The sequence below is a fragment of the Delphinapterus leucas genome, chromosome 11, assembly GCF_059928025.1.
Source record: "Delphinapterus leucas isolate spDelLeu-1000000601 "Yukka" chromosome 11, BTC_Dleu_Yukka2, whole genome shotgun sequence".
In the NCBI taxonomy this organism is placed as follows: domain Eukaryota; kingdom Metazoa; phylum Chordata; class Mammalia; order Artiodactyla; family Monodontidae; genus Delphinapterus; species Delphinapterus leucas.
Window position 1 is genome coordinate 95,398,160 of NC_143139.1, and position 25,413 is coordinate 95,423,572.

Consider the following 25,413-nt stretch of genomic DNA (forward strand, 5'->3'; position numbering starts at 1 on the left):
TGAAGTGAGGCTAAAGCTATAATTGGTGACAAAATAGATATTAGCCAGGATGGTAAGGTGTTTGGTTATTTTTGTGGTTTTGACAACGTTCACGCTTTTGTCTGTGTTCAGACATGACTAAAGAGTGGTCTTGTTTTTGTCTTGATTATCACAGTTAGAGTGGTTTTGTCTGATGCTGACACTCTATGAAGTATTTTATGTTCAACAGGAGAACACCAAGGCTCAGCTATGAGTGTCAGGCCAGCTCCTAGCAACATCAGGCCTAACTGATAGAGCTGGGCCAGTTTCTAGCTGCCATGGGCTGCTTTTCTTTTTTTTTTTTTTTTTTTTACCAACTTCCTATCCCTACCTTGATAGTTAGAGCCCTGGAAGAGAGGGCCCAATTGGCCAAACTTAGGTCACACCTCCACTCCTTGGCTGTCCTGGGCCTGTGAAAGAGTATCAGGTATTAGCCGGGGTAACATTTAACCAAGATACATTGTGTGGTATATTGAGTTCTCTTTTTAAAAAATTTATTTATTTTATTTATTTATTTTTGGCTGCACTGGGTCTTTGTTGCTGCACACGGGCTTTCTCTAGTTGTGGTGAGCGGGGGCTACTGTTCATTGCAGTGGGCATGCTGCTCCCTGCGGTGGTTTCTCTTGTTGCAGAGCACGGGCTCTAGGCACACAGGCTTCAGTAGTTGTGGCATGCGGGCTCAGTAGTTGTGGCTCGCAGGCTTAGTTGCCCCGTGGCATGTGGATCTTCCGAGACCAGGGCTCAAACCTGTGTCCCCTGCACTGGCAGGCAGATTCTTAACCACTATGCCACCAGGGAAGTCCCTGGGTTCTTAAAGTAGAGAAATACTTCCCAACTGGTTGGTAAATAGGTGATACCCTTCTACTGGGACCCCAGGGGCCACTTACAACCCAGGTATTAAAGGGTTAAGGCGTGGCCCATTCTGATTGGCTGATGACCCTGCCTGCTCTGTAATTCAATATTTTGAATATAACCTTTGGGTGAAAGTCTCCAGGGTAGCATTTATACTCCTACAAACAGTGATCTTGAGATGGGAAAGTAATCCCCTAACAAAAAATCAGGATATGTTGGGTGGTTAAACAAGAACACACATTCAATACAGTGTTCATTAAATGTTTGATATTGGATAGCCTGATGGACAAATGGATGAAAGTATCAAATAGGAAGAAAGAAATCAAGCAGACTGCAGTTTCCATCCCTCCATCATACACAGGGGAACTTAATCTCTCCATTCCAGAGGTCAGGATATTTAAAACAAGTTCTTCTTCCTCTTAATTCCTTTTGGGCAGTTCCCTGATGTTGCCCTCACCTGTACTGAGGGCATGTTATCCAGCCCTGATGCCAGGTGCAGCAGCTGGAGCTGAGGCTGCAGCATCAGAAGCCTTTGTGAGGTGGCCTTAGCTACGGGGGTGCTATGAGGCAGGGGCTACCCCGCCCTGAAGTGGCTGGGTCAGCCATACCAGTCCTGCCCTACAACTCCTGAACACCACCTGCCTGACCTAAGCTGTGTCATGTTGCTGCCCCTCCTGGGCGCCTGTGCCGTGGTGGGGCCATTCCAGGGCCCTGAGTGGGAGCCAGTGCGGGGCCTGCTCTCCGAGAATCACAGCTGCAGGGACCCTCGGTGCTGCGGCAACCTGCTTGTCCTCTGCCTCTTTCTGATCTGACAGGTCCAGAACTACTGGCACCAGATCACCAGGACCCACTCCAGCATGAGGAAGGTCATCAAGGTGAGGGGATCCTACACACCTCCTTCCCTCAACACCATGATTGTCTCAGTCATTTGTTACAAGGACCCTGTTCTATGCCCTGTGTATCAGAGATGAACTCAGACTGGTCAGGAAGAGCATTATCTTGCCCCAAACCCAGCGGTCACCCTGGACTTCTCTCTCCGTCACTCCTCAGGATCAATCCACCTGCAAGTCCTATGGGCTCTACTTGCAACCCATATCTCAAATCTGATCACTTCTTCTTCTTTTTTTTTTTTTAAATTTATTTATTTACTTTGGCTGTGTTGGGTCTTCATTTCTGTGCGAGGGCTTTCTCTAATTGTGGCAAGCGGGGGCCACTCTTCATCGTGGTGCGTGGGCCTTTCACTATTGCGGCCTCTCTTGTTGCGGAGCACAGGCTCCAGACACGCAGGCTCAGTAGTTGTGGCTCACAGGCCCAGTTGCTCCGTGGCATGTGGGATACTCCCAGACCAGGGCTCGAACCCGTGTCCCCTGCATTAGCAGGCAGATTCTCAACCACTGCGCCACCAGGGAAGCCCCGAATCTGATCACTTCTTAAAACTTCACTTCACCCTCCTGGGCAAAGCCACCCTCAGGGCTCACCTGGACTGTAGGTACTGCCTTCTGCCTGGTTCCTGCTTTCTCTCTCACCCAACCATTGTCAGTGCTCCACGCAGCCAACAGAATGAATTTCTTCTTTCTCTTTTTAAAAATGTTAACCCAGACTTCCCTGGTGGTGCAGTAGTTAAGAATCCGCCTGCCAATGCAGGGGACACGGGTTCGAGCCCTGGTCTGGGAAGATCCCACATGCCGTGGAGCAACTAAACCTATGCACCACAACTACTGAGGCTGCACTCTAGAGCCCGTGAGCCACAACTACTGAGCCCGCGTGCTGCAACCACTGAAGCCTGCGCGCCTAGAGCCTGTGCTCCACAACAACAGAAGCCACAACAATGAGAAGCCCACGCACTGCAACAAAGAGTAGCCCCCACTCAAGGCAACTAGAGAAAGCCTGCATGCAGCAACGAAGACCCAACGCAGCCAAAAATAAATAAATAAATAAATTTATATTAAAAAATGTTAATCCAAGGGAATATACATATACAGATTATAAGTGTATAGATCAATGAATTTTTGCAAACTGAACACATCCAGGTGCAGCACTTGATTAAGAAACAGACCACTGGACTTCCCTGGTGGCGCAGTGGTTAAGAATCTGCCTGCCAAGGCAGGGGACATGGGTTCGAGCCCTGGTCCAGGAAGATCCCACATGCCGCAGAGCAACTAAGCTCGTGCGCCACAACTACTGAGCCTGTGCTCTAGAGCCCGTGAGCCACAACTACTGAGCCCACGTGCCACAACTACTGAAGCCCACGCGCCTAGATCCTCTGCTGCACAGCAAGAGAAGCCACTGCAATGAAGAGTAGCCCCCGCTTGCCGCAACTAGAGAAAGCGTGCGCGCAGCAACAAAGACCCAACACAGCCAAAAATAAATAAATAAAAATTTTTAAAAAAATAAGAAAAATTTTTTTAAAAAAAGAAACAGACCACTACCAGCAGCCCAGAAGGTTGCAGACACAACTGTGCTGATTTCTAATAGCATAGACTAGTTTTGTCTGTATGGAATCATACAGTAAGTATTTTTTTGCACCAGGCTTAAGCCTAACATTATGCTCATGAGCAAGAACCAACTTTAAAAAAAACAGATCACAGGACTTTGCCACTCAAGACTCTGCAATGGCTCTGATGGATACACTTCCAGTCAAAGTCAGAATAAAATCCAACTCCTAACCACAACTCCAAGGCGCAGAATAATCTGCCCTGCGTTCCTCTCTGACCTCACCCCTAGCACTGTCTTCGTCACTCACTCATTCCATTCTGGCCACACAGGCCTCCTAGCTGTTCTTGTACAAATGACCCAGTTCCATCCTCAGGGCCTTTGCACTTCATGTCTCCTCTGCCTACAATGCTCTTTCCTCAGATGTCACTTGGTTTGTCCCTTGCTTCATTCAGGTCTCCATTCAAACGTCACCTCCTCTGAGAGGCCTTCTCTGACCAATATGTCTAAAGGAGCTAACCCCATTCCCACTCTGCTTTTATTTCCATTAGAACACTTTTCAAGGGGACTTCCCTGGCAGTCCAGTGATTAAGACTCCACGCTTCCACTGTAGGGGGCACGGGTTTGATCCCTGGTCTGAGAACTGAGATCCCTCATGCCATGCAGCGTGGCCAAAAAAAAAAAAAACAAACCAACAAAACACTTTTCAACACCTAACATTATGTTGTATACTTAGTTATTATGTCTTCCATGTCTAAAAGACAGCTCCCAACAAAGACGTTTTCTGTCTTGTTCATGCTGGTACCGCCAGCACCTAGAACAGTGCCTGGCCTGGAGTAAACTCTTTATCTTTTTTTCTCGAATGAATACTGTTTTCCCTAAGAGAACTGACTCCCCATTCCTGAGCCCCAGCATCCTCATCTGGATAATGGGGATTACAATCCTGATCTGAGGATTAGATGAGATAATGTGAATGCAAAATTTTGCTTCTCTGTTCTCACCTACAGGTGCCATCGCAGAAGAGGGCAGTGCCCTCCATGAGACATGACACTTGTTTTGGGCTGACCCCTGAATTCTCCTTCAGTCCTGGCAAGTTCAGGGGCCTGGATGCCCAACAATGGGCCCAAAATAAGAGAGGGGAATACTGGAGGAGCCACCAGGATTCATGGACCCAACATCTGCTTTCTTGTCAGCACCCAGGTCAAGGTTTACCTTGGGATGCCTACACACCTTTGGAACACATCTTTTGCACCACCTCCTTTTCAAGCACCTGTATGCTAGCTCAGGACAGTTCTTGGGAAGCGTGGCAGGTACCCAGGTGTCGTAGTGATGACCAGACTCACCTGATTTGCAAGCCACTGCCCCCTGCTCTGGACATGTGCCAAAGGATGGAGCAGCTGTTGGTCCACTCCCCAGAAGAACCGGTACCACTGGAGCATATTGTCGACATGAGATGCCACCCCACCTCCATGGCCTCTCGCCCAAACCTCCCATCAGCCCAGAGGTTGCAGTTCTGTTCCAGAGAGTTCCTACCTGTTCCTTCCAACCAACAAGTGGGAATGCCCATCTGGAAGTCCTGGCGCTGCCCACGAGAGGCCTGGGCACCAGGGAGAGAAAACCGGACACTAGGCAGAGAGGATAGTAGAGAGACCCAGGCTCCAGGGTGGGTGAACCAGAGACAGAGAAGAGGAGAGGATGCTTGGGAAATTCAGGCATCTGGAAGGCAACTCCCAATAAACTTTGGGATGGAGGACAAGGCAGAGCCTAAGGTCCTGGAGTTGGGGAGACAGAGACTAGTAATAAGTAAAGCTGTTGGAGAGATCTTGACACCATGGTGGGAGAATCAAGACCAGGTGAGAGTTGAGAATAGAGCTGAAAGTCAGAAACTACGGAAGAGAAATCGGAGGGATGCTGGAGGTGAGAATCTTCCTGAAGTCCAGGCACGAACAGGAGAGAAACAGAAACAGTTAAGATGTAAAATTGATGCAGAGACCCAAACGCCAATGTGGGAGACCCAGGATAGGAGTAGGAATAAGGATGCTATAGAGACCCAGTCTTTTGAGAAGAATAAGAAAGAAGCCAGAGGAGAGGATGAAGGGGAGACCCAGGCCCAAGGGTTGAGGAAGCAGGGCCAGACTGGAACTGAGAATGGTGGGGAGACCCAGCTGCCAGGGTGGGGAAAACAAGACCAGATTAAAGGTGATACTAGTATAGAAATTCACGCAGAAAAGAGGAGAAGAAAGGGCCAGGTTGGAGGTGAGAATGCTGTGCAAATTCAGATATCTGGGAGGGAGAACTTGGGGGAAGTGAAAAAAGAGGATGGCCTAGGGACCCAAGCCCTGGCGTGGGGAAAACAGGAATGCGTTCAAAGTGAGAATGTTACAGAGATCCAGACACCAGGGTGGGAGATGCAGGATCAAAACGGAAGTGAGAAAGCTGGGAAGGTCCAAGTATTTAGGGTAGAGTTCCAGAAACAACTAAGACATGAACTTCAAGTGGGGTGGGGAAATCAAGGCCTGAAAACAGGTGAGGATTCTGGGGAAAGCCAGATATCTAGAAGGAAGAACCTCAGGGAGATAAGAGAGGAGGATTGGGTGGTGATCCAGGCGCGATTCTGGGGAGACCAGAAGCCAGTAGCAAGTGAAATTGGCAGAGAATTCAAGATACCATGTTGGGGGAATCAGGACCAGATTGGAGGTGAACATAGAGCAGAAATTCAGGCACTGGAGAAGAGAGACCAGAGAAAGAACGGAGATGAAGATGGTGCAAATATCCTGGCACCCGAGGCAGAGAACCAGAGACAATTAAGAGGTGTACCTCATGTAGAGACCCATCTACCAGGAAGGAGGAATCAGGAGCAGTTTGTTGATGAGAATAGTACAGACATCCAGGCAACAGGGAAGAGAAACCTGAGAGGCGTTAAAGGTGAACATGGTAAAGAGACTCAGGAACTTGGGGAAGAAAACCAGCATCAGTTAAACAGTGAAATTAGTGGAAGGATTCTCATACCGAAGTGGAAAAATCAGGAACACATTAGAGGCAAGGATGGTGCAAATGCCCAGGCATCTGAGGCAGAGAATTGGGGAGAATTAGCAAGTAAAATTGATGTAGAAACTCATTCAGCAGAATGGAAGAAAGAGGAGCAGATGGGAGGTGAGAATGGTGCAGAATTTCAAATCCAAGAGAAGAGAAACCTGAGAGGGACCACAGGTGATGATGATAAAGAGACCCAGGCTCCTGGGGGAGATTATCAGGGAGAGTTAAGAAGTGAAATCGTTGGAGAGATCCAGATACAAGGGCAAGGCAGCCAGAATAAGGGTGAAGATGAGGACGCTGCAGAAATCCAGGATGTAGGGAGCCAGAGAAAGTGCAGAGCTGAGGATGCTGGAAGGCTTCGAGTACTAAGGGGAAGAAACAAGGGCCAAGTCAGAGGAAAGGATGCTGCTAAAGGCAATCTCCGAGTTGACTGTTCTGGGGGTGAGGGGCCCCCAGCCCTCACTGGCTCTGGATATGGGGCCATGGACCAGGAACAGGCTGTGGCCTCTGCTCTCTGCCCTGAGATGAAGGCTCTCCCCCACCAGAATGAACTCTTCCTGCTTGCCAGTGGGGAGGGAGAGCATTTGGCCAGCCAGAGCACGGCCACTGCCAGGAAGCACAGTGTCATTCCAGCCTCCTGGCAGGCCCAACCTAAACTCCAGAAAAGCCGACAAAGGGACAAAGGAGTGGTTCCAGGGAAGACCTCTGGCCTGACTCGACAGCTCTGGAACCCACAGTCTTTGGCTGCTGCCCTGGGCCTGCCCTCTGCCTGTCCCTCTGTCTCATGTGGCCAAACCCCCCAAGCTGCCACAGCTCTGGTGGATTTTCCCACTGCCCTCACCATCCTGCCGAAGTGGCCAGTCCTCACGAAGTGCCAGCTACTGCTCCTGGAGTCCCTTATGCAGCCGAAGATTGCACACCTGAAGTGGGGCCTCTCCCAGCAGATCCTAGAATCCTACTTGCACTTTAACTTCTTAGCACCATGCCCACTGCCCCTTGAGGGGGTGAGGCTCCCTGGGTTACACAAGGCCTGTGAGCTGCAGGGGCAGCAGGAAAGGCATTGTGGGGCCCAGGGCCCCAGGCCAGGCCTTAAGTCCCCAGAGAGGTCCCAGAGCGTTCGGCGCCAAGAAAGGAAAAGCTCAAAACGTCCTACGCAGGCCAGAGCTCTGGAGAAGCGTAGACCACACCAGACAGAGCCAATGGGCGTTTCTATCCATCCTGAAAAGCCTAAGAGAGTCAGACCACCAGGGGGCCTCAGAGAACGACAGGATGTCCAGAAAGAGGCTCCTCCCAGGGCCAAGCTCACTGCTCCCAGGAGCCCCAGGCCTGCAGCAGAATCTAGTAGCTGGTGTGGCCAAGAAAGCGTCCAAGAACCCTCCAGGGAGAACAGCGGGAGCAGGAAAATGGTCAGGCCAGGGGTCTCCCAGATGGCAGAGAGGGCTCCCGGCAGAGCGAGGATCTCATACTCTGGGGCAGACCACTGGAGGAAGGAGCACGCATCTCAGGAGCCCCCCAGATTCAAATGTCAGCAGCCCACACACAGGAGAAGAGGAAGCCTGGAGCCGGAGGAAGGCAGAGGGGCTGGGCAGCAGCCTTCCTCCTGTTCCACAGACACCTTCAGCTCCAAAAGGAGTCTGCACTCTGCTGCAGCAAGGCTGAGCATGAGCTTTTTGAAGCGGATTTCCTGGTCCCCACACCTGGCCAAGCCCCAGCACTTAGCCCCCAACCTGACTGTGAGGGATCCTGATCCTATCCTGCTTCCCGAAGTGGGTGACCCACATGCAAGGGAGGACAGCATCAGAGACCACGCTTCTTTGAAGAGGGACCTTCAGCCACCAGGTCACTGCGGTGCTGGGGTTGCTCTTCCCAAAACAGAAGAACTTGAGGAAATTGAGAACCCACATGGGGCCCCAAGGAATCCACCAGCCCCCCAAAAGTTTGGTCTTATGAAGCATTTGAGGGGTTTCCTGCTCCAGCATGGCTTTAGGAAGTAGGCAGTGGGTTCAGAATCCTCAAAACACGTCAGAGAAGGCAGGAGAGTGGTCTGCTTACTCCCAAAGGGGATGATAAAATAACCTCTAATAAAATTGGTTATTTGGGCCCTGTGGGGTTCTGATTTCTTTGGTACACGTTTTATGAGTGCCCCCCTTTGGGGGTCTGGGATACTTTGTGGGTGGGATAGAAGCTACTTCTACTCTATGGTTTTGAAGGTTCAGGGAATGTGGGTCAGCCCAATGCCATCTCCTAACACCTCCCCTCTCCAGTTCCTCAGAGGAGGGTTTACTGAAGTTTCTATCATAGTTCAGTCCTGTCCTATTCCAAGCTAATTCTGATTGAGGTCGGATGCTCAAGTAGCCTCAGCTGCTTGTGGGAGGGGTGGTGCTCTGCACCGGACACTATTATTCAGGTCCTTTCAGTCACAAGGAAGGGAGCTGATCACTGAGTATCTGCCCTGCTGGGATTCTGCTGCCTGTGAACAGATTTCACGGAAAAACCATTTCCACCTCTTCAATTCTCAAGCGCTGGCAACCCTAATACCTTGTTGTTTTCCCTCACCTCACCCTCCAGGACATCCTGGAGCTAATTGTTTTTTTCAATCAAAGTCTGAAACTTCTTAGCTAAAAGGCATTATGTGTTGTGATACTTCTGTAGACAGCTTCAGCAGGTTGAAGCAGATTCACAGAACTCAAATTTAATTCAGAAAATTCAATTCAGGTTTTCTCCTCCTCTCTCCTTTATCCTCCCCCACTTCTCTCCTTTCTCCCTTCCTTTCTTCCCTTTCATTTAGCTTTCCTATTTTTAAATTCATTGTCAAACCCATACATGCTCATTAAAGAGAGTTTAGAAAATTCAAAAAAGGGAAAAACAATCCATAATCCCATCACCCAGTTAATGTTTTGATGTTTTTCTTCCTATGTGTTGCCTACCACTACTACGGCAGTTATACTGGGGTTGGCAGGCTCTAAGAAGGCTCCCAATGCTCCCTACCTTCTGGTATTCACGCCCTGTGTATTCTCCTCTCCTCGCGTGTGGATTGGATCCAGCGACTCACTTCCAACGAATAGGATACAGCAGAAATGATGGAATGTCACTTCTGAGAACAGGTTACAAAGGCTGTAGCTTCCATCTTGGGTACCTTCTCTCAATTCTCTTGCTTGTTCCCTGAGGGAAGCTGTCTTCCATTTTGTGCACTGCCTTATGGAAAGGCACATGTGGCAAGGAACTGAGGCGGCCATTGGATAACAGCCCTCAAGAAAGTGAGGCCCTCAGTCCGGCAGCCTTTGAGGAAATGAATCCTGCCACCAATCATTTGAGTGAACTTGGAAGCAGATCCTTTGGCCCTAGTGAGCCTTGAGATGAGTACAACCTCAGGAGAGACTTTGAGCCAGGGTCACCTTGCTAAGCCATGCCTGGATTCCTGATCCACAGAAACTATGAGATAATAAATGTTTGTTGTTTTAAGCTGCTAAATATTGGGGTGTGTTAGTTTTCTATGGCGACTGTAACAAATTACCACAAACTTGGTGGCTTAAAACAACTGAAATTTATTCTCTCTGTTCTGGAGGCCGAAAGTCTGAATGAAATCAAGATGTCAGCAGGGCTACACTGCTACCAAAGGCTCTAGAGGGCAATCCGTTCCTTGTCTCTTCCAGCTTCTGGTGGCTGCAGGCATTTGTTGGCTTGTGGCACCATCACTCCAATCTCTGCCTCCGTGGTCACAGTGCCTCCTCCTTTACTCTGTGTGTCTCTTCTCAAGACAGTTATCATTGGATTTAGGGCCCACTGGATACTCTGGATGATATCTTCATTTCAAGATCCTTAATTACAACTGTAAAGATCCTTTAGAAAAAAGGTAATTTACAGGTTGTGGGGATTTTGGACGTTACATTAGTTTGCTCCAGCTGCTATAACAAAATAATACAGCATGGGTGGCTTAAACAACAGAAGTTTATTTTCTCACAGTTCTATAGGCTAGAAGTTCAAGATCAAGGTTTTGGCTAATTTGGTTTCTGGTGAGCGCTCTCTTCCTGGCTTAGAGATGGTCACCTTTTCATTATGTCCTCACATGGCCTTTCCTCAATGCCTATACATAAAGAGAGAGATAGATCTTTCTCTCTTCCTCTTTTTATAAGGCCTCCAATCCTGTTGGATTAGCATGTCACCCTTATGACTTCATTTAAACTTAATTACCCCCTTAAAGGCCTTATCTCCAAATACAGTCACATTAGGGGTTAGGACTTCAATATCTGAATCTGGTGGACACAGTTCAGTCCACAGCAGACATGGAGGTGTCTTTTTGAGGGTCACCATTCAATCCATTACATGGATTGTTATGCAGCAATAGATAACTAATACAAATGTACCCAATTGTAATAATTTGCTTCTCTTTCTCCTTGACTAGTTCTAGTTACTTGAGGACAGGGACTGTCTCTTGCTCACTTTTGAATCCTCTAGATCATAGCAGAGTTCCTGGCTCCAAATTTTGTCTAAAAGAATACATAATTTGTTGACATTAAAAAAGTAAACATAGAATAATGTTTAATTATATGGAAGATGTACATGATATATTTTTTCTGAGAAAAGTTTACACACCTTTGTATGTTGCTGTTGTAAAAAGGTATAGAAAAAGACTAGAAGAAAATATACCAAAATATTATTTTTTCTTCTATTTTCTTCACTGAACATATATTACTGCTATAATATAATTTAATGGTGTTGAATAAATGTTTGCTTATTTATTTTACATACCTATGTATATAATTCTGCATCTTTTGTACACTTAGCATTTTAACGAGGATTTTTCCATGTTAAATCTACTTTTCTCAAGAATCAGTTCATGATACTACATTAAAAAAAATAATAATAAACCATTGTTTTCCAAATTATTTTGCCATGGAAAGCACTTTTTCTACTCCGTCACACTGCTTCTGAATGTAGAAAACATCTCTTGAACTTATCTCCTTTAACACTAACCGGTTGCTGGGCACTTTGGCGCTAATTAAATACTTGTAGATTGACGGGTTTTGTTAATACACTTAACAACAAACTATATTTTCTTCAGTATACCTTCTGCGCTCACAAAATCGCAAGAACTGTGCAGCCCTCTGTGAGACGATATTTTAAGGGGACCATCTTAGAATCTCTGAAAGAAAGGTGTCACCTTAGATTATTTGAAAGGTGCCACGTAAATTTAAAATAATAGAGCTGATAGTTTTTCGATAAGAATCCCTGAGATCGTTTACTTTTTAAATACCAGAAATAGATTGTTTCCTTTTCTTACTTTTTCAAGGCTAATAACAGAGTCTTTATAAATGGTTTTCAACCTTCGGCGTGGTAAAGACGAATTCCTGCAGGCTCCAAGAGCAAACAACTTGGGGCTTAGAGGTACGCTCTTCCGACTCCTGAGGCGCGTCACCCGCCCACAGGGGCCGCTGCTCTCCTGAGACTGGCTGGCATTCGGTTCGCGCAGGCGCATTACCCTTCTCCCCACGCGCCCGCGTCGAGCTATGCCAAGTGCGCTTGCGCATGAACTGAGCGGGAAAAGGTGCTGCAGTGGTAGAACGCAAGCGGAGAGATGGCTGTGAGGGAGCCAACGGCAGGCTTTCCCGGGCCCGGGAGGGACGAAGAGGCGGCGCTGCTCTTCGAGAGGGCCCATTACCGGCACGACCCGCGCTGGCTGCTGCCCGTGCCCCCACGCCTCTGCCTGGCCTGCGCGCTGGAGCTGCTGCCGGAGCCTAGCGTATCGGTGCGAACTGGCATTTCCCTCACCAACCGGGCGGGAGCAACTCCCTTCAACCGGGCGCACCTTCCCCGAAACTAGGCCGGGCCCACCCGCCTCGTTAAATCTAGCCCCTAAACAGGCCCACCCCCTTACCGGCCACGGCGGCCTACCCCGCAGACCGCTCAGCATCCCCTTTCCAAAGGAGGCCCAGACCCTGGCCTTGCGCCTCAAGTGGGCCTACCCTGTCCGCACTAAACCCGGGGCTCCCAGGGCCCCCAGCCTAGACTCACTGGCACGCGTTCCCGCCTTCCCGTAAGCCCTTCTCTCAGCTGCCCTGCCCTTTGCTGACCCTCTCACCACTTCTCCAGGATTTAGCCTTCACTCAGGCTCCCTCCCACTTGAGTCCCTGCTCAGCCTGAGGGCAAGGCGCGCGCACCCTGGGGGCTTATTCCTTCGCTTTCTGACTGTGCGAATGGGAGGAGGGGGCTCCTTGGGCTCAGTGGCGGCAGGAAGAGTGGAAGTTAGGGCCCAGCAGGAGTGGGGTGAGGGGAGGAGCTTTCTGAGAGGCAGAGGTGGCTGAAGCGTGGGCTGCCTGTACCTTCAATGCCTACCCACCTTCGCAGCGAGTTTTTTGTCCGCGGAGACCTCCAAGAAGAGTTTGGGAGATGACTGTTCTCTCAGAGTCACAGGGCTGGAATTGTTGCCGTGGGTGGGTGGGGGATGAGCTAGATCAGCGGTTCTCAAATTTTTGCTCTAGGGATGGCTTTACACTTTTTTTTAAAAAAATTATTTATTTATTTTTGTCTGTGTTGGGTCTTCGTTGCTACCAGGCTTTCTCTAGTTGCGGCCAAGGGGGGCTACTCTTCGTCGCAGTGCGCGGGCTTCTCATTGCAGTGGCTTCTCTTGTTGGGAGCATGGGCTCTAGGCATGCGGGCTCAGTAGTTGTGGCATGTGGGCTTCGTAGTTGTGGCTCGCGGGCTCTAGAGCGCAGGCTCAGTCGTTGTGGTGCACGGGCTTAGTTGCTCCGCGGCATGTGGGATCTTCCCCGACCAGGGATCGAACCTGTGTCCCCTGCATTGGCAGACAGATTCTCAACCATTGTGCCATCAGGGAAGTCTGGCTTTACACTTTTTAAAAGTGTTGAGGACCCCCAAAGAGCTTTTGTTTATTTACTGTTTTAAAAATAACAAAAGTTTAAAGTATTCATTTAAAAATAATAATAGGACTTCCCTGGTGGTGCAGTAGTTGAGAATCCACCTGCCAATGCAGGGAACATGGGTTCGATCCCTGGTCCGGGAAGATCCCACATGCTGTGAAGTAACTAAGCCTGTGCGCCACAACTAGTGAGCTCGCGTGTCATAACTACTGAAGCCCGCATGCCTAGAGCCCGTGCTCCACAACAAGAGAAGCTACCACAATGAGAAGCCCGTGCACCGTAACGAAGACCCAACACAGCCAAAAATAAATGAATAAATTTATAAAAATAATAGTCCATTACATATTAATATAATCCTTTTTATTTTGGCAAAATACAGGTATTGATAACATACAATTTACTATTTTAGTGTACAGTTCTGTGGCATAAATGATTTAAAAAATAAAAATAACTATTTTCAAAACAAAAAAGAGTGCAAGAATGTCTTTGTTTTACATTTTTGCAAATCTTTTTAATGTCTGGCTTAATAGAGGACAGCTGGGTTCTCATATATTTCTGCATTTTATCTGTTGTGACATTCCCCCTTTGAAAAATACTGTATACTTGTAAGAGAATAAGTGGAAAAGGCAAATAGCAACTTAGTATTATACGGAAATAATTTTGATCTTGTGGATCCCCTGAAAGTGTTTTGGGCACCCTCAGGGATCCAAAGACTATATACTCTGAGAACCGCTGGGCTAGCTGGTAACATCTGCAGTATCACTGAGGCTAGAGTTCTGAGGCTGCCATTGTTGGACAGTGAGAGATAGAGATGAATAAGACAATGAAGTAGGGAAGAAAATAAGAGAACGCATTCCTGGGAATTTAGAAGGTGGACATATTTGTGGTCAAGTGCTGTGTGGGTTAAGGAGTGAAATTAGGAAAGGTTCTTTAGAGGAGGAAGCATTTGAATTACGCTTGAGAAGATGGGTGAGATTTGGGCTAGAGGAAATGGGGGAGCTTCTTCCAGGAGGCAAGGATTAGCAAGGATGAGTTTGGGGAGGTAATCAGAATGTGTTTGAAGGGCAGTTGAGGGAGGTGAGATTGGAGAGCCAGGGTTGAGATCACTTCCTTTGAGTTTGAGTCCAAGCTAAGGAGCTTGGATTTAATCTGTCAGGTGAAGGGACGTCATGGAAATTTTTTGAGTAACTCATTTAGATCACTAGCTTAATGCATTATGTGGGAGGAACTGGTGAAGGAGAACAGGAGAATTACACACTTTAGAGGCAATAAGAGATGCAACTTTTCCACCTTTTATTGAACACACTTTTCTTAGCTTCAGTTTTCACCAGTCGAAGGGGTGATGTAGTCAGTTGTACCCATGTTCCAGTTCTATCCTCGGTGCACACCCCTTTTTTGACCTACGTTTTGCTATTGTCTTGAGTACTTTGCACAGCTGCTACCCAGTTCCCTGTATAGGGAGGTGAATTGAGTGTGAAGATTTATATCTACATTGAAAGGAAGAATGAATTTTTCTCTACCTACCTCAGTGAGGCTCATGAATGGCCCCCAGTATCACTCTCACAGACTGTGGAAAGAGCCCTGACCTTGGACAACACCTGGTTGGATACTTAGATTTGAGTCCTTGGGAAGGTGTCTGAGCCTCAGTTTTCTCATCTCCAAAATGGTGATAATAATATCTGTTTTTGCTTGCTTTACCAACTCATTAGGCTTAAATGAGCTAGTCGACAAATGAGTGATTTGTGAACAGTAAAGTGCTATGTAAATATACTTTATTAGGAACCTTCACTCTTGTATAATCCTTTGTTTGAACACATGGATTCCTGTGTGTAAATGATGCCCTTTTTCATACTCCATAGTTTAGATGATTCTACCAGTATTATCTTGTAATTATATTTGGAAATTACACTTGTTTGGGTTCAGAATGGCTGAGACTTGGTTGCTATTGAATATTTTTCTTCATCTGCTCCAAGTTGGTGCGCAAGAAGCACATGCTGTCCGGCTTCCGAGATGCTCTCATGAGGCATGCCTCCCTGGTCATGCAGCTGGTGGCTCAGGATCAGAGAGTCTGTATCCACTTCATAAGCATGCTTTTCGGTGAGATTGAAAGGAAAACTTGGCATGAATTTTGCATGTATACCTTGTACATTTGCTTTTGGGGTCTTGGAGAAATGGTCTTGGAACCATAGTTTAGACTTTTTGCGATGTAACAGTTTAACTTACTAGTAAGTTGTTTTGTCATAATAATGAAGAAATTGTCCCCTTTCTAAGATACACGATGCATTGTATGGTAACTGGCTTTACCACAGCTCAGAGGTTAGTAAAAGTGTGAAGATGAATGTAGGAAATGTGTGATCTTTCAAAACGTCCAGTCTCTGTGGTCTTTGAACAGGATTAGAGGTCAGATCTGGAGTCTGCTGATCTGAGTGTGACCCTGATTGAGTTACTTCTTCTCTTCTGTACCTTAGTTTCTTCATGTGTAAAATGAGATGGATTAAAAGGTCCCTTCTTTTTTTTTTTTTCCCCCCCGGTACACGGGCCTCTCACTGTTGTGGCCTCTCCCGTTGCGGAGCACAGGCTCCAGAGGCGTAGGCTCAGCGGCCATGGCTCACGGGCCCAGCCGCTCTGCGGCATGTGGGATCTTCCCGGACCGGGGCATGAACCCATGTCCCCTGCATCAGCAGGTGGACTCTCAACCACTGCGCCACCAGGGAAGCCCAAAAGGTCCCTTCTTTTAATACAATTATAATGTCCTATGGAATGAGCCCTTTTAGGGAGGAAGGGAGCTAACTCGAATTGGGTGCTTTTCTCTGCTGGAGGCTTTTCAGGCTTTTAACTGCCAGGGCAGTCTTTTAAGGGAGAGAGGATGATCTCCAAGGCTCAGGGAGGTCTCAGCTAACAGCTGGCAGAACTGGAATTTTACTCCAGGTCTGTTAGAGACTCCAGAACACACAGTTTTTGTGCTGTGCCATACTGACTATTTTTATCCTTTCAAAGCCAGAGTGGGTTACTGAAAATCTGGGGTTTGGTGCTGAGGATAGAATTTAGCTGGGACATTGCTTAAAGCTGCTGTTAGTCTTAGAATTCACAGTGTGCCTTTCTGGATTTGTTTCTCTTTTATCTGTTAACCATCCCCCTCTTACCTCCTTCTGCTCAAGGACTGTTATGCAATGTGGAGGATGGGAGTATAACAGACCTCTGTATTGAAGGTAAGATTAAACTGTGTGTACCTAGCATTTGAAGCCGGGGATATTAGCCTGAATTGCAGCTTTGATTATTTGAGACCTTGATGAAATGTTCCATTTTAGAGACAGATAAAGAAAATTCAATTATCAATCATTAATTCTGCATTTCTTTCTTGGACACCTACTCTGTGCCACGTACTGTATCAGACACTAGGGTTGTATCTGACATGGTCCCTATCCTGTAAGAGTTTACAATCTGGAAGAGAGATTGTCTGGTAAATAACAAGGGCTGATGAGTGCTGTTACAGAGACATGTACAAAACTCTGTTTTTATTACATTCATATTGGTTGGTTGGAAGTTGTCTGCACATAGGTGGTGGTTAAAGCTGTGGAAGTGCCTGGGTTTACCTATAAAGGACTCAAGAAGAAGGAAGACAAGAGCATTGGGATGAGAGGATTCTTTTCTTTTTTTCCCTTTTTTAAATAAACTTATCCATTTCATTTTATGTTATTTTTGGCTGCGTTGGGTCTTCGCCACAGCGCGCAGCCTTCTTATTGTGGTGGCCTCTCCCGTTGCGGAGCATGGGCTCCAGGCACACGGGCCTCAGCAGTTGAGGCACGTGGAATCAGCAGTTGTGGCACGTGGGCTCTAGAGTGCAGGCTCAGTAGCCATGGCTTACGGGCTTAGTTGCTCCACAGCATGCGGGATCTTCCTGGACCAGGGTTCAAACCCATGTCCCCTGCATTGGCAGGCGGACTCCCAACCACTGCGCCACTAGGGAAGTCCCTGGGATGAGAGGATTCTTGCCGAAAGAGCAAGAACTGTATCATTTAGAATATAGTCACGAAACATAAACCACACAAGTTATTTGAACAGAAAAAACCTTTAAAGAATTATTGACTAGATAACTGAAGGCAAAAGCGAACCAAGTTTTACCGAGGTAGCAATTTTTGAAAACAGCTTCCACCCCTAGGGATAGGGAAACAAAGGGAGAGGTTGGAATTATTAAGACTTACAAGTTTGGAGGAAGGACCCCATACATGAAACACAGACCTCTGAGGAGAGGATGCTGCTTGGCTGCTGCTGGGTCCATGACTATCCAGGCACGCAGTTAGCAGCTGTAACTGCTAGCTGTGACAGATAAGTCAATATGATCTGTATGTACTTTTGCCCATCTCTCAGTCTAGAGAATGTGGACAAACAGATGTACCCCTCGAAGGTCCGACGACTGGCAGGGGTGGGGAGATTTCCCTTCACCATTTTCCTCAAGACCACTCTTGAGTGGGGCTATAATCCTAAAGCCATCTGCTCCTGGTTGGTACCAGCATAGCTTGCAGAACCCTCATCAGATCCCAGGAACTTCACTGAGGTGGTGGATACTAGATGGAGATTGCAAAGCTAGAGGGAGAAGGACTTGCTCCTTCCTTACTCTTTCCTGTTTGCTTCCTGGCTTCCTGTTTCTGTGAGTGTTGTCCTAGAATGCTTCTTTACCCTGGAGGTGGCAGAGCCTTCCCTCAGCAGCAGCCAGATCTAGTCTGCAGCTTTCCCCAGACTTGCAGAGCCAGCCTCTTCTTTACTCCTCCTCAAAGACACCAGCAGAAGTATCACAAACAATTGTATAGAAGGGCAGGTTTGGGGTTGAGTGATAATATTATCGCCAATTATTGGCACAGGAACTAACTCCTAATTCTGTTCTTTTCATATATGAAGTAGCAAATTCTGAGGAAGGAAAAAGGTAGAAATAACATAGTAGTTTTCAACCTTGGCTTCACAATAGACTTACCTGGGAAACTAAAAAAGTATCCAGATGCTTAGACCCTTTATCTAGAGATTCTGATTTAATTGGTCTGGGGTGGGACTTGGGTGTTAGTTTTTTTTTTCTTTTTTTAAGCTTCCTAGGTGATTCTAATGTATAGCCTAGTTGTCAACCATTGATAAAAAACAGTGAAGAATGGGGGAGATAGAAAAGACTAATGCCGATTACCACAAGCAAATGACTTTGATTAGAAGGACTATGAAAAATGAACTCTGGGCCATGGGTTGTCTTCTGATTAGTAATGTTATTGTGTCTTCTCAGTCCTTATCCAGCTCACAACTCAGCTGAAGTTAGAGCAGACCATTCATTGCCTGCTGTATGAGTGTCACAAAGAGGTCAGTAAAGTAGCTGTTGGTTCTTGAGTACCCCTCAGAATCCTCAGATGTCAGAGCTGGGTCAACCCTTCTTTGGATAGATGGGGAGATTGAAATCCAGAGAGGAAAAGGGACTTTGCCTGAGGTCACTGAGTCAGTGGCAGAGCCAGAGCTAGGGCCTGGGTCTTCTGCTCCAGTACTCTTTGTAGCTTCTTTCCTTCCCTTTTCAGTCTCCCAAATGCTGCCTCCATGTGCTGAAGTCCATTTTCTGGCGTAATCATCCATGGCCATTCTCTATATCCTCCTAAATATAATACAGATTTCCTTGATGAATTTATTAAGGAAATATGTTCACTATGTCTTGGCTTAGTATTTTTGTTTGGTTTATTTTGTACTGAAGGCATTTGCTTTTATCAGCATCTAAGGTAAACACTGAGAAGGTATATTTAACCAGCTTTCTTCAATGTAGTCATAGATATCAGTTAAACAAGCAGCTTCTGCATTGTGTTTAAGATTTAGGAATAAAATCAGAGTCACAAAAAAAAAAAAAAAAATCAGAGTCACTTTTTTTTTTTTTTGCAAAAGGAAGACAAATGCTCATTTAACACCATCAAGAGCAACATTTAATTAGAAATAATGTTAAATAATCATGTCATTATAATTACTTTGCATGTGGTTAACATATGATTGAATTTATAATTATATATATCAACATTTATCATTATGATTATGCCACTTAACATTTTGAGCACTTTCTATATGCTAGGCACTATGTTGGCGCTTTACATGCACTATCTCATTTAGTCCTCGCAACAACCCTATGAAGTTGGTCCTCGTATTAATTCCCACCAGAAGAGTTAAGAATCTTACTTAAGGTACTACAGCTAGTCAATAGAAAAGGTGAAATATTTACTATTGACTCTGCCTGTAAAGCATCAAGCATAGTGCCTGACAAATAGAATGTTCAGTAATAGTAGCTATAATAATGATGATGATAATCAATTTTTTTTGGAATGAACTAGAATTCCATCTTTATGATGTTCCCAAATTTCACCTCCCAGTTTCTGGCTCCATAGGAGGCAAAATATACTAATTTTAATTTAGTTTAACAAACATGTCCTGAGCTAGGTACTGAGGACACTGAGAGGAATCTGACTCAGTCCCTTTCCTTCGGGACTTCCCAGTCCAATAGGGGATATAGACACTTAGCTAAAGAGGCTGATTACTGACTGTGGTGAGAGACACATGCAGTACAGGGTTTGGTGTGGATAGGGCAAGATGAATTTTGGTGGGAGATCTGTCCTGATCCTAATTTATAGAGCAGGGTATGTTCACTCTCTGTAGCTCTGTAACATGCCCTCCATGCGAGGCAGCCTGGCCACCCTGACCCTTCTCGGCAAGTTGGTGGATGCGATCCCTGCTCTGGCAGACAAGCTTGTGATGGAGCACAGTGAGTGACCTCTGGGGAAGAGCTACCACTACCCTTTCACCTGTTTTGATCACACTTCCATCTGGGTGGTCCATTCACTGTGTACATCTGGGAAGTCATTACTTTCCTTCTCTAGGCTTTAGTTTCCCCATCTGCAAAATCTGTTCTATGTTGGCCAATTGGAAAAAAAGTGTTTCTCAACTCTGGTCTTGGGCTCCTTCAATTCATTTTGTTAACACAAAAGAATTAAGTACCTACTATGAGCCTTCCTTTCAGGTGGGAGGAAGAATTAATTCTGGAATATAGAAGCACTTTTTTTCTATCAGTAAAAGCAGATAAATATCTCACAGAGTATTTATCCAAGGGTAAATCACTTAACTTCTCTAAGCCTTGATTTTCCCTTTTGATTAAGTTCCCAGAAATCATGTATTGTGGGGCATTGTAGGGGATTACCATCACTATTCCATTCAGGGCAACAGTTTGGAGTGTCATCTAGCAGTTGACATTGTGAGGTTCCCCTGGCCCCTTGGTTGTTTTCTGGATAGGTGACCTGATGGAACATCTGTTGAGAGGTTTAGTATACCCCAGTGAGGGGGTGCAAGCTTCTGTCTGCTACCTTTATGGGAAGCTGTACTCCTCACCAGTTGCAGCCGAGATGCTTTTGGGCCATTTCCGGGAGAAACTGTGTCCTCTCTTCCTTTCCACCATGGATGGTGCCCAGACAAAGGAGCTAAAGATCAACTGCTTGGGTAAGACATGGGACTGGAGAGAAAAGAGAAAGCTTTTGAGGTTTTGCTTGAGGATTTGAGATATTGGCTCACTAGTGGTGGGGAGGTTTGCTGCTTTGCAAAGGATAGAAGCTGTGGGTTTGGGAGATAAGAGGCACAGACTGCGAAAGATGCCTAATGTTGGGTGTGGTATCCAAAGAACGTCATCTTTGGAAGGAGAAGAGGAAGAAAAGTGTGACAGCAATTTTTTTGCCTCTGGTCTTTACTGCATGCCCTGGTGCATCCTGTACTTGCTGCCAAATTAATCTTCACACTGCATAGCTTGCATCCTGTCAGTCTTCTATTTGGAAAATCATCTATGGCTCCCTCTGGCCTCCAGAGTGAAGTCCAAGTTTCTCTGCTTGTTATTTGAAGCTCAGTGTACCCTTTCAGCCTCTCCTGTTACTTCCTTACATAAATACACGAGATCTACCAAATGCTTTAGAGCAGGGAGCTTTCGTATTTTGGATAGAGCAAATGGGCACTGTGATTGGTGACTGGGTGAGGACCTGTTTCAGAGCAGGAGCTACAGGGAAAAGCATGGTCTGTGGGTAACAACAATTTCTTTTCACAGTTTGGGCCAAGAGCTCTGTTATGACTAGTTCAGCCACACATAGAGAGTGTTCATTCTGAGCCAGGCCCTGTTCTGGGCTCTGGGGTCATAAAGATGATCAAACCCAGACTCTCATCTGTGGGAGTTCATAGCCCAATGTGGAGGACAGATGTGGACACAGTCCATTGTGGTACATGCTTTCGTGGAGATTGCAAAGAAAAAGGTGGGATTCTATTCAGCATAGTACTTGATGTCCTAGCCAGAACAATTAGGCAAGAAAAAGAAATAAGAGACAGAAGTAAAGGAAGGAAGAAGTAAAATTGCCTCTGTTTTCAGATGACATTACCTTATATATAGAAACCCCTAAAAATTACACTAAAAACTGTTAAAACTAATAAATGAATTCAGTAAAATTGTAGGATACAAAATCACTTGTGTTTCTATACACTAGCAACAAACAATATGAAAAAGAAACTAAGAAAACAGTCCCATTTACAATAGCATTAAAAAAAATAAAATACTTAGGAATATCTATGGAGACATGAAGAAGTTTCTAGGGGATGTCGGAGGAGCTGCCTTGGGTGTATTCTGGTGCCTATGCTCCTCTTGCCTCACTTCCCATCCCCTTTGTTTTCTAGGTTTGCTGAGGCAGCTGTTAAAGTATGACCTCTTTGTGTCCATGATCATGAACAAATCTGCGCTGGTGGAAAGTACTGAGAGTGTTGAGGGGCCACCAGGAGAGACCTCACTGCCTTTGGTGCTCAAAAAGGTAGTTGTCTTGTGGTTCGTGGTCTCTGGGTTCAATAACAAGGGAACCTGAATGCTTCCTGGGCCTTTTTCCTTATCTACCACTCCTTCTATCCAGGATTTCCTAAGTATTTTCTTACTGGCCAAAACAATATGCTATTAGAAGGCTCAAAGTTGGTTTTCTTTCAGTCATGAAAGGATAAGTTAAAACCTGTGCCCTAGGTTTTAATTGGGAGCTGGCTGGTTATAGAGGCACCCTCTGCCTAGCACATACCAAAATTCTAGATTCCCAGAAAGAAAGTAGGGGTGGGTTCAGCATAAACTGCATTGCTTGTGCAAATAGTTTAGTGACAGTGAGCCACTTTTACCAGTTCTTGGAGGGTTGGGAACCCTCCTGAAATTCAACTTCCCAAACCCAGTGAGTGGCCAACCTTGCAGGCAGGACTTTCTAAGGATAACAGTCTCAGGCCTGCAATGTTAACTCTTTTCTGCACATTCTTTGAAGCAAGGCTCATAGCAGAACCTTCCCTTATGTCCCAGGCTTGTTGAAACATCAAAACCAGATGAGGGCTGTGAAAGTACTTTTGCCAATGAAGGCCTGAGCCCTTCTTGGGGATGATGTTAGTGTTCTTTGAGTGCCATTGTGTTCTTTTGTTCTGTTTCTCTCCTGCTGCTGTTGACAGAGACTCCTTTCCATAATCTATAACTGCTCTCCCCGAGCACCATCCTTATGCCTGGCACCAGTAGTGTGTGAGGGATTCAGAGACAAATCAGGCTCCTGCCCTGAGGCATTCAGGCTGCTTCCCTCTGGTCCTGTCAGTGGTGTGACTGTGACACATTTTGCTGCCTGTTTCTCCAGCTTCTCCTTTCCAGAGATGAGACTCTGCAGGTGGCCAGCGCCCACTGTATAACTGCAGTACTGGTCCACTCGCCAGCGAAGCACGCCCCAGCCTTCATCCATGCTGACATCCCAGGTAGGAGGCCCCTTCTAACTTTCTCCTCTGAGGACCCCAGAGTTGTGCCTGGAGACCCTTGAGTAGCAGCAGCAGCAGTCTTGTTGGGAATTCTTTGATATGCATACTGGAGGGATGGTTGGTGGCATGTTCATTGTATATGACAGACTCTAGGAAATAGACCTCATGAAGTCTGAATCCTCTTGCTACAGATTTCTAATATGACCTTGAGCAGTTTGTCACTGAACTTTGTCATTAATTTGACCATCTAGGAATAAACACCTAGCGTGGGGTGGTGGAAAGACCCATGGACCAGGGAGGCAAAAGGAACTAATGTGTCTTGAAGGTTTGTTATGAGCCAGGAAATATGCCCTGAGGTGCATCGCAAATGTTGCCACATTTAGGTCCTCATCTTTGCTATTTTATGAATAAGGAAATTGAACTAGAGAAGGGAAATAACTGGTTTAAATCAGCAAGACTCGGCATTGGCAGAGAAGGGATACAAAATCAAGGCTGTCTGGCTCTAAAATCTCTTTTCTCTGTATCATGCTGCTGCCCGTCCTGAGAATTAGGGGACCTGAGTTCCAGTCCCGCCTCTACCACCAACTGTTTCTCTCTAGGTCTCAGTTTCCCCATCTATTAAAAAGATAAGGTTACACCATAAGTCTGAGGGCATTTTCCAGGTTTATCTGTGAATGAATGATCATGTCTCATCAAGAGGGTGTGTGAACAGATGAAGTGACAGGTGTGAGATGCTGAATAAATCCAAGACCATAGCATTAGTTAAGGGATCATGATTACACAGTTGTCATTGATTGTTTTCTCCCTCTCTCCCTGGCCAGAGTTCCTCTTTGAGCATCTTTCCTCTTCCAGTGAAGTGCTTGTCTGGTCCAGCTACAACTGCTTGATACTTCTGGCAGAAGAGCCACTCTTCTTTTCCAAGTGCCACACGGTGTATGGTTGGTATTGTGGGTCCTCTACTAGCTCTGGCTCAGGTGGACAGCACTTCGAAGTTAGGTGGCAACAGCAGTGACAGGGGGCCAGCCTACACCTTGGAGAGGGGTGCTGGTCTGGTCATTTCCATCAGCCCAAACTCATTACCAGATTCCACGTGCAAGCAGTGATATCCAAACAGTTCTGTTCTTCATTGATTGGCAGTATATATGTTTAGCAAGAGAAGGGCCACTAAATGAATTCCTGTTGCACCTTAAGAGCAACTTTACTCAGCCTTGGATTCAGTCTTTTCCTGTGCCCCAGATATCTATCCATCTAGTTAGTCCTCAAGTTTTGCTGATTTATCCTTTCAAAGTTTTTTGAAACTGTCCCTTCTTCTTCTTTCCTGGTGATACCTTTCTTGTCTGGGACTTTATATCACATCTAGATTTTTAGACTGGGCACATTTAGTTACTCATATATTCTGTGTTCTTATTCTATGCCAGGCACCAGGCTGGAACCTAGAGATTTAGAGATACATAAAATGTGGTCCCTGTCCTCTGGAAGGGGAGGGAGATATAAGCAAGCTTATTAAGACTGCAAGAGGGGAGGTACAAGACATGTAGGAGCTCAGGAGAGGCCCACAGCTCTGCCTGAGTGGACCAGGGCATGCTTCCTGGAGGAGTGGATGTCCTACCTTATTCTTTGAGGAGAAATAGGAGTGCGTGTAGTAGAGAAGGTGAAGCTCAGCCGGTAGGTATTGACTAAATACCTCGAATGCCAGGGTCGTGCTTTGGGTTGTGCTGGGTTTGGGGAGACAGAGATGAATCAGATAAGGGCCTTCCCTCAAAGATCTCACAGTCCTGTCCCATCAGCTCAACTTGTCAGGACTGCTCCATGAGGGCTGCTAGCAAATATGTGCTGTCCAGAGCCTCTCATCTCTCCTGGGAAGGCAGTAAAGAAGCCAACAAGCCCTGATCCCTGGCCTCTGCCATGTCATTTTGTGTTAGGGATCGAGTCAGTGGTGAGGAGCCTACAGGGAATCCTGAGGATGAACAACACCGAGCTGCACAAGCAGGGCCTGCTGCTCTTTGCTCAGATCCTGACTCGGTGAGCAAAGTAGTGACGCGTCAGGCCTGTAGGGGCCAGACTGGAGAAGGAAAGAAGTGAGGTATTTATTCCTGGTGGGGTCAGTGATAGGAGTTCACACACTCATTTCTCATTTACAATTTCTCAGGCAGCCAGAGGAGATCAAGCTGTTCCCAAGCTCAGCCCTGTGCAGAGATGCTGGCCGTGCCCTCCAAGAGGCAGTGAACAGCCCTGTGCTGGAGGTGGCTGCCGAGGCAGTGAAGGCCATTTCTGCCTTTCTGAGGTGAGAGACCCAGACAGGCTGAACTTTCCACCCCTGCATGTACCCGAGGGCCTGTCAAGGCCAGAGCAGCTTCCAGGGGATACTTGTCCTTTAGGTCAGGGAAATTTCATTGAATTATTTCTTCCA

At 46.5% G+C, this 25,413-nt stretch overlaps 2 protein-coding genes across 2 annotated transcripts in view; both read left to right on the forward strand.

The window, feature by feature from the left end:
- Window positions 1-1,427: 1,427 nt before the first annotated feature.
- Window positions 1,428-8,785, forward strand: LOC149748081 (uncharacterized). The gene is given in 2 exon segments (XM_089921382.1): window positions 1,428-1,745; window positions 4,311-8,785. Coding segments are annotated over 2 exon segments (4,239 nt in total). The 5' UTR covers window positions 1,428-1,529; the 3' UTR covers window positions 8,334-8,785.
- A 2,849-nt stretch (window positions 8,786-11,634) lies between these two features.
- The window catches only part of MEI1 (meiotic double-stranded break formation protein 1), a 68,691-nt gene continuing 54,912 nt past the window's right edge, over window positions 11,635-25,413 (forward strand). Inside the window, exons 1-11 of the mRNA XM_022596485.3 lie at window positions 11,635-12,085; window positions 15,191-15,314; window positions 16,376-16,426; window positions 18,481-18,554; window positions 19,878-19,983; window positions 20,508-20,711; window positions 21,921-22,051; window positions 22,889-23,003; window positions 23,825-23,941; window positions 24,926-25,025; window positions 25,153-25,287. Coding sequence (XP_022452193.2) covers window positions 11,915-12,085; window positions 15,191-15,314; window positions 16,376-16,426; window positions 18,481-18,554; window positions 19,878-19,983; window positions 20,508-20,711; window positions 21,921-22,051; window positions 22,889-23,003; window positions 23,825-23,941; window positions 24,926-25,025; window positions 25,153-25,287 — 1,328 coding nt within the window. The 5' untranslated portion in view covers window positions 11,635-11,914. The remainder of the gene's footprint in view (window positions 12,086-15,190; window positions 15,315-16,375; window positions 16,427-18,480; window positions 18,555-19,877; window positions 19,984-20,507; window positions 20,712-21,920; window positions 22,052-22,888; window positions 23,004-23,824; window positions 23,942-24,925; window positions 25,026-25,152; window positions 25,288-25,413) is intronic.